Consider the following 8,821-nt stretch of genomic DNA (forward strand, 5'->3'; position numbering starts at 1 on the left):
TGAGGTTCTTAACTATGAAGATGTTAATGTTCTTAGCTTAATCTTTTGAAAACAAACATGTAAAAAGATTCTGAGGATGAGCATGTGCATCTTCAATATGTACCCATTGTTCCTCTTTAGTGCATTTAACTATATGTCGCTAGTAAAAGCCTTGGGTGGCGAGTTGATACAATTCCAAGTCTGGAAGGTTAAAACCACCCTCAGACTTAGGAAGACGTAAAACTTTCCTTTTTATTCCATGAGTTTTATTTGCCCATATAAAGTCTGTTATGGAAGAGTATACTTTTTTAAAGAATGTCTTCAGTGGGGTAATTGGTATTACCGAGAGTAAAAAGAAAGAAAAGAAAGGTAGTAGGCTACTCCACAGAGTTAAAATGATGAGGGCTGTCATTTTGGAATGTCCCCGAAGCTGTGCCAAGCACTGGGAGATTCCCACATCCTAAAAATATTCCCAAAACTCTGCAGAGCCAGGAACACTTCCCATCTTTCCTGTCTTTTGTTGCTTTGCTCCAACCTTTCCATAGCAAAGATAGATTAACCCTAACACCTTGGAAATCCATATTTGATCCCTAATACCTTGGAAATCCATATTTGAACCCTAATACCTTAAAAACCCTTATTTGAACCCTAATACCTTAAAACCCCTTATTTGAACCCTAATACCTTAAAAACCCTTATTTGAACCCCAATACCTTAAAAACCCTTATTTGAAACCTAATACCTTAAAAACCCTTATTTGAAATCACTTCTAATTTAAAGGCAGGAAGTCACAGCACAGTAGCAGATTCTGAAAGCAACATCGGTAGAAACCAAGACCCAATAAATAACTGACTGTCAATGACTGTTAATGTTACGACATTTTAATACTGGTCTAAAGTGAATAGCAAAAAGACATATAACAGACATTACATCTCAAAATGGGATGCTTTGAGTGTTTCACTTTACTCTCATCTACAGGCCAATGATTTGGCAGCAGAACATGGTTGATTCAACTTGACAAAATGTAATAACCAGAAAGACGCAAGGCCATGTGAAATATATACTTTAATATGACCATACATTTTTCAAGATCAGTACAAAGTATTATTCTATTTAGTGATGCTTTCATCATAGTTTTCTGTTTCCAAGACAGACATACAAACAGGACAGAGATGAAACAAAACAACTATTACAAAAACACGTTGACCGTATGACACTTACTGTACACACAACCAACGATGTACACACAACCAACGATGTACACACAACCAACGATGTGCACGTGCTCAGACACAATGTGGACATGTGACACACTGATTAAGAGGGAAGGAGGGAGGGGGTTAGAGAAAGAGTGAAGAGGGAGGAATGCATTGATAGATACAGTGCTAGGCCAGGCCCGGAGGAGAGGGAAACAGGGCCAGGCCAGGAGGAGAGGAAACAGGGCCAGGCCAGGCCAGGAGGAGAGGAAACAGGGCCAGGCCAGGCCCGGAGGAGAGAAAACAGGGCCAGGCCAGGAGGAGAGGAAACAGGGCCAGGCCAGACCCGGAGGAGAGGAAACAGGGACAGGCCAGACCCGGAGGAGAGGAAACAGGGCCAGGCCAGACCCGGAGGATAGGAACCAGGGCCAGGCTAGAACCAGAAAAACATCCTTATATAATGAAAGCTTCACTGGATAGTTTCCCATCACCATAGGAAACTACTGCACTGCAGTGCAATCGCCTTAGGGACTAGCTAGCTGAATGATTTTCCTTTCTTTTAGTCTTTCAATTAAATGTTCTTTTGAACCTGGTTGTTAGTCTGTGTGAGCAGCTGTCAAAGGGATGACAAAAAAGTGGGATAGGAACAAATAGAAAATAATCTCCATGTACACATAAATATGATACGATAACCTCAGGTGGGAAATATACTTGTTTAAGTCAGTAATAAAGCTTTTGACCATGCAACAATGTTCATCAGTACCTTTTAAACACAACTATGAACACATATTAGACCAACCGGCGACAAAAACAGATGCCAAATATGTACAAAAAAATATAACAATATCTCTCTTTCTGCAAGAACGTATTTCTATGTCATATATATTACAGCTTAAGTTGTACCATTAGTCCAGCACGTTTAAGATGTGTACAGGTAGCTTAAGTGGGAGGAAACAAAGCAACATAGACGGGTTAGGTGACAACGTCACAAAAACCATGCACACATTTGAATGGGGCAGAAGGCCGTGTGTTGTTGTGGTCCTGGATGGCCAGATAGCTAGCAACAATGACAAGAATCTGCCATGTGGGGAATTGTATGTGGCTCGTTTCAGCTGGTTTTACCTTGTTCTTGATACCATGTCTTATTTTGACTGATGTCACGTCTATGCTAATATGGCGAATATTCTCTAGCTATCTAACCAACTATAACAATGTATTTGAGAGACAAGTGCTCATTGTGGAAATGTATTTGTTTTCAATGAACATTAGAAACAAAATATAGTTGACATGTGATCAACAGTCTAAGCCAAACCCGTCTGTTTTACCCCATAGTTGCACATGTGTTGGTTTTGTTGCTAAACAACCAACCCGTCTATATAGTCTATCATGGGTCAACACTACAAGGTTATGGAGAGCATTTAAATATGCCTGTATGGAAATATATATATAAGCTGTAAAAAATAATATATATACTCCAAATACATTTATATATACATAAATATGTTAAATACTGATCATTCTGAATCCCTGGATTTCTGAAAACGTTCTTTTATCTATTTAGGTAGTGGACTCACATGTCATACTAGCCAGAGCCCTCTCCACACAGTAACTGTTTCTATGAAACACGTGAACTGCTGTTCTGCAGTCAGTATGTACCATACGTAAGTTTCCCATATTTGACTTTTTCCTCTTTAAACCCGCAGGTGATCACTGTCTGTCTAGATCATGGGTCTGAAACTCATTCCATGGAGGGCCTAGTGTCTGCAGGTTTTTGGTTTTTCCATTTTAATTAAGCCCTAGACAACCAGGTGTAGGGAGTTCCTTACTAATTAATTACCTTAATTAATCAATTAAGCACAAGGGAGGAGCGAAAACCCGCAGACACTGGGCCCTCCGTGGAATGAGTTTGATACGCGTGGTCTTGATCAGGGCTTCTGGGGAACCCCTGGGGGCACATTAAGACCAAACCCTGGTCTAGATCATGTGGGAGGTTGGGAAAGGCTAAAAGAAAACCAGATATGAATGGTTTTCACCCATGTCATATTCACTTATTCATTTTTCAAATACATGACATCACATTAGTTATTTTTTTCTATCTCTGTTTGTTGCTACAGATTAGCTGCTCTGTTCTAGCAGGTAGAGAGAAACACGTATCACCCATTATCTCCTTGTTTATGTGTTTCTTCATGGTATTGGAGCAGGTATGTATGTGACTGTATGATAKGTTTGTACTCGTACCCGAGGAGGAGGAGGGTTCAGAGGGCTAGCCCCCTCCCTGGTTCTCCTCCCAGTCCATAGCCAGCTATACTGCATGTACCATATACCTAAATGACTTGTACTATACACTAAAGCCTGCCTCATAAGTGCATTGCTGTACGTCATAATGTTTCGTACCTCAATAGAAAAGCTCTCCCCTGCCTTAAAGTCCCACCTTCACACAATTAAGGCACCGTTTACACCCCTGGGGGTCAATGGGTTCTTCTAATAAGAAGAGAAGCAACAACAACAACCGGATAAGAACAACAGAACATGAGCGACATGTAAAAACAAGTCATCAAAAGCAAAACATTAATGAAACATCAAATAATGTCTTGTGGGTAGGTGCTAAATGAAGTGTCCAGCCAATCACGCACCAGAGTTCTAAACACCAGAGTTCTGCAGGGGCACACGACACGACACGGGTGCACGTGCCACTGAGTCGTCTTTATTAAGAGTCACCACGGCAACCCTGGAGCCCAATTCCTGAACCCCAACAACTCTCCAGTCTCGAAGCCCTTAGAATTAGCTTAAGCCCTCAGAATTAAGCCTTTTCCATCATTGGGGGCTGTGTGTTTGAGTCAGTAGCCTGTTGGGCTGTGTGTGTTGAGTCAGTAGCCTGTTGGGCTGTGTGTGTTTGAGTCAGTAGTCTGTTGGGTTGTGTGTGTTGAGTCAGTAGCCTGTAACGGCTGAGTGTTTGAGTCAGTAGCCTGTTGGGCTGTGTGTTGAGTCAGTAGCCTAATGGGCTGTGTGTTTGAGTCAGTAGCCTGTTGGGCTGTGTGTTTGAGTCAGTAGCCTGTTGGGCTGTGTGTTGAGTCAGGCCTGTTCGGGCTGTGTGTTTGAAGTACGTAGCACGTTGGGTGTGTGTGTGTGCAGTCAGGTAGCCTGTTGCGCTGTGTTTTGAGTCACAGTACAGCCTGTTGGGGCTGGTCGTTGTTGAGCCATAGCCTTGGCTGTGATGTTTGAGTCAGTAGCCTGTTGGCGTGTGCTGTTGAGTCAGTAGCCTTTGGGCTGTTTATGAAGTTCAGATAGCCTTGGCTGTTGTCTTGAGTCAGCATACCTGTTGGGATGTTGTTATGAGTCAGTAGCCTGTTGGGCTGTGTGTTGAGTCAGTAGCCTGTTGGGCTGTGTGTTTGAGTCAGTAGCATGTTGGGCTGTGTGTTTGAGTCAGTAGCCTGTTGGGCTGTGTGTTTGAGTCAGTAGCCTGTTGGGCTGTGTGTTTGAGTCAGTAGTCTGTGGGGCTGAATGTGTGTTGCGTCAGTAGCTAACTTTGAGATTGTTCTTGTTGAGCTCTCTCTCCAGGTTGCCTATGAGTGTGTCGATGCTCTCCTGCAGGTCTCGCAGGTTGACCCTGTTGCTGAGAACGGGGCTGATGTCCTGGATCTTCATGTAAGCCTGGTATGTGTGCTCTTTGGGGTTGTGGAGGGGCAGGATGCGCTCATCATCATCATCATCATCATCACACACCCTATCGTCTGACGGCTGACCGCCACCGGAGACATCGCTCTCCTCCACTCTCTCCTCCTCTGCTTCTCTCTCCTCTTCCTCCTTCTCTACAGGTCCCTCCATCACCTCCTGGAGTAGTGGGGGTTCCTGTTTTGCTGTAGGTGGCTCTGCCTGTCCTTCCTCCTGTCCACTGTCCAGTAATCCTTCCTGTCTCAGCTCCTCTCRCCCCTCCTTCTCCGTCTCCTGTCCTTCCTGTCCCTCCTCAGTGACCTCCATATCCTCAGAAGGAACATCATCATAGTCATTTTCCTCCTGGGGCAGAGGAGGGGGGAGGTAGCGCTCTCCACAGCGACTCCAGTCACCAGCGTAACGGTTGCTAGGGCTGTCCAGTCGGCCCGGCCTAGGTCGCAGCACCCCAGCCATCTCTGCATCACTCAAGTTCAGCACCTGGGGACGCTCCTTCCGCCGACGCAGGGGTGGAGCGGCAGGCTGGTCGGCTGGGCCGGGGTGCTCCAGGATGGGGGATGAGGTCTTGCCATGTGGGTCCACCACTATAAGGAGAGATGGAAAGACATAGGAGAGAGAAAGAAAGAGTTAGTTAAAGAGTAAGCAGGAAGTTATTCAGTCAGTGCCATAGTCCTAGCTCTGTTAACTCCTGGTGTATGGCACAAGCTCTTCAAGCATTGTTGGTGCAAACCAATTATTCAACTAAAAAATATTATAATTTTCATTCAAGCACACTGTATACACAAGGTCCTCCTGGAGTACAGCCACGGTCTAAAGGTGGTATTTCAGACATTAACCCATGCCATGCTGCATAGAAATATGCCAAAGCCACTCCAACACACTCTACTACTTCACTTCTACAGCTGTACATTTTACCTAGTCTTCAAATGTCTGTGAACTAACCTAACACTAAACCACAGTGCTCTCAACACACTGGTGTCCCCCAAGGCTCTGTTCTAGGCGCTCTCCTATTCTCGCCGGATAATCACCAAGTCACGTTGGGCTCTGTCATAACTCAACATGGTCTCGTCATATTCATTGTAATGGCAGACGACACACAACTAATCTTCTCCTTTCCACCTTCTGATGACCAGGTGGCGAAATCGCATCTTGCATGTCTGGCAGACATAGATTGTGGACGGATCGACGCACCGTCAAGCTGACTCGGCGAGCCGGGCTGCTTCTGCCCCGGGGAGGACGCCCGTTCCATGATCTTCGCCATCACGGTTGACAATATTGTGTCATTACCCAGGAGGCGCTAAGAAACGATTGGCGTGATCCTGACAAACTGTCGTTCTCAACTAACATCAAGGCGGTGGCCCGTTCCTGTAGGTTATGATTAAACATCCCAGAGTACGAAACCTGTCACGACAGGAAGCGGGGCGGTCTGTAATCCAGGCATGTCAATCCCGTCTGGAGTTACTGCAACTCGCTGTTGGCGGGCTCCGCTGCCTGTGCGCATTTAACCCTAACAACTCATCCAGAACGCCGGCAGCCACAGATCTGGTGTTCACCTTCCCAAGTTCTCTCACGTCACCTTTCCAGACGACACCGCTGCCTCCGTGCTCATCCACTGCTGTCCCAGTTGAAGCTCGCATCCGCTACAAGACCAATGGTGCTTTGCCTACGGAGCTGTGAGGGGAACGGCAACCTCAGTACCCTCCAGGTATAGATCCAGGCCCTACACCAACAAGGGCATGCAGTTCATCCACCTCGCCTGCCATCGCAGCTCCTGTCCTCCAGACAACTGAGGAAGTACACGTTCCCGCTCAGCCCAGTCAAAACTGTTCCGCTGCTCTGGCCCCCAATGGTGGACAGATCCCTCACGAGCAGGATGGGCCAAGCATTCACAGCGGATGTCAATCAGTACTTCCGAATTAGCACCTGAAACCCTATCTTTAAGGAATACCTAGGGATAGAATAAGTAATCTGCTTCACCCCACCTACGCCACCACCCTTAAATAGATTTAGATTGGCGCTATTGTAATGAAGTGGTCTGGTTCACTGGATGTCATAAGGGGAGATAGCACCCCACATTTGTAAGTCGTTGGATAAGAGCGTCGCTAAATGACTTAATGTAAATGCTCCTATTCACATGTGCTTCTGTGGGGGTGACAGAAGGGGTAGGGAGGGAATACATGATATGTGAGCATGTCTGAGCTAAGGAGAAGAACAGGAAACTGAGACTCCAACACGGTCAACCACCACAGCCAGTTCTGCTCTGCTCTTCCTCTGCTGTGTCCTACTAGAAGGTCGCGCACGATTAAATTTTTCAAACGCGCGATCATCCGCGTACGTTATTGGAGGGAACAAAAGAACGATTACCGATTATCGGGCGGCGATGTTAATATAAAATTAATAATATAATGGTTTAAATATATATATATATTCATACGCACCATACACATTTTTGTAAATAATGACATTGCAACAAATACTGAAAGAACAATGAACATTTTTATTTTAACTTAAATATAATCATATAATACACAACACACACACACACACAACAGCCACTTAATTCGGTTGACAGTTGAACGAAATGATAGCTGATAGAGTCGCTTAGGTAGACAAATACTCTCAACTGTTTGATAAAAATAGAGAAAAAAATAGAGTTTAAGTTACCTGTGAGAATGTTTGAAAAAAAACTGTCATTTGCTATATGCAGGAAATCCTATTTTTAATAATGGGCTGATGGTAGAATTGACCAGACCAAAGTATGTACGAGTCATAATTCCATGACAGCAAAATCTGATAAAAGGGTATTCTTCATGTTATATCACGCCGACTTTGTGATCACTTAAAATAAGGTCTGTGTTTTCGTGTAGGCCTTCACACCGACCTTGCCAATTTTATAATGTGAATATTCCATAAGAACAAGGTAACTCTGAATCAATAATTGGCTAATATAAGTGAAAGATAATTTTTTTTTGTAGCAGTGGATTATATGAAAAATATGTTGACAAAACGTTCCGCAGCCAAGCCTCTTATCACTAGTGATAGAGTTTCTTTTCCACGGGTAATTCACAATACGTCAAGGCCTCGGTTTTAAGCCTGCACGAAAAGCACAGAGACCTTACTCTTGAAGTAGATCAAGAACATTCTCATGGAAGACACTGAATACAGCGTGTAATAATACAACGACCACGGAACATTGTTCAAAGTTTCAGCCGCAAGTTATACACAGGGAATTTATAACGCGTCGGACTATATTTCTCAAACCATATCCTTTTGAACTAATTCCGGAACTATCCCTCTGAAAACAAAACGTTTATTCCGTTCTTCGTATTTGTAATGCTAACGGTGGCATTCCATTAGTCTTCTAAATATTCCTGTTAGGGTCATTGCACACTCTAATGTTATGTCATATTAGCGTAAAATTCTGGCAATTAGTTCGCAAAATAGCCAGGGCGGGCCCAAATTGTTGTGCATATAGCCTGACTCTGGTGGCTGAATGAAGCGCAAGAGAAATGGTGACACCTGGTTTAAGTTTGCTGCTAACAATGGATTTCTTTTAGCTAAATAATGCAGGTTTAAAAATCATATATTTGTGTATTGATTTTAAGAAAGGCATGGTATGTTTGTTATGGTTAAGTACAGTGCATTGAGAGCATGACAGTTCATTAGATTGATTTGTTTTTTATAAGATAAGTTTAATGCTGAGCTAGAATTGTACTTTAGCTTACTGCATCGCGAGACAACAGGTAGGCTCCTCGTGGAGTGCAATGTAAGTCAGTGTTAGAGCATATGGACATAGTTAAGCTGTAACGGTTGCAAGATTGGATCCCCCGAGCTGACAAGGTTTAAAAATCTGTCTTCTTGCCTGACAGAGGGCAGAACGTTCTAGGTAGACCTCATTGAAATAAGATGTGTTCTTAATGACTTGGCTAGTTAAATTAAAAATTAAATAAAGTGTAAAAAACAAAAAAAACAAATCG

At 43.9% G+C, this 8,821-nt stretch overlaps 1 protein-coding gene across 2 annotated transcripts in view; it reads right to left on the minus strand.

Moving 5' to 3' along the window:
• Positions 1 to 1,026: 1,026 nt before the first annotated feature.
• Positions 1,027 to 8,821, minus strand: part of syde2 (synapse defective 1, Rho GTPase, homolog 2 (C. elegans)) — an 82,835-nt gene continuing 75,040 nt past the window's right edge. For both annotated transcript variants that reach the window (XM_024004319.2, XM_024004318.2), the window contains exons 7-8: positions 4,492 to 5,428; positions 1,027 to 4,227 (exon numbers count right to left, since the gene is read on the minus strand). In XM_024004319.2, the coding sequence (XP_023860087.1) occupies positions 4,689 to 5,428 (740 nt within the window). In that variant the 3' untranslated portion in view covers positions 1,027 to 4,227; positions 4,492 to 4,688. The remainder of the gene's footprint in view (positions 4,228 to 4,491; positions 5,429 to 8,821) is intronic.

Source organism: Salvelinus sp. IW2-2015, linkage group LG16, assembly GCF_002910315.2.
Source record: "Salvelinus sp. IW2-2015 linkage group LG16, ASM291031v2, whole genome shotgun sequence".
Classification (NCBI taxonomy): Eukaryota; Metazoa; Chordata; class Actinopteri; order Salmoniformes; family Salmonidae; genus Salvelinus; species Salvelinus sp. IW2-2015.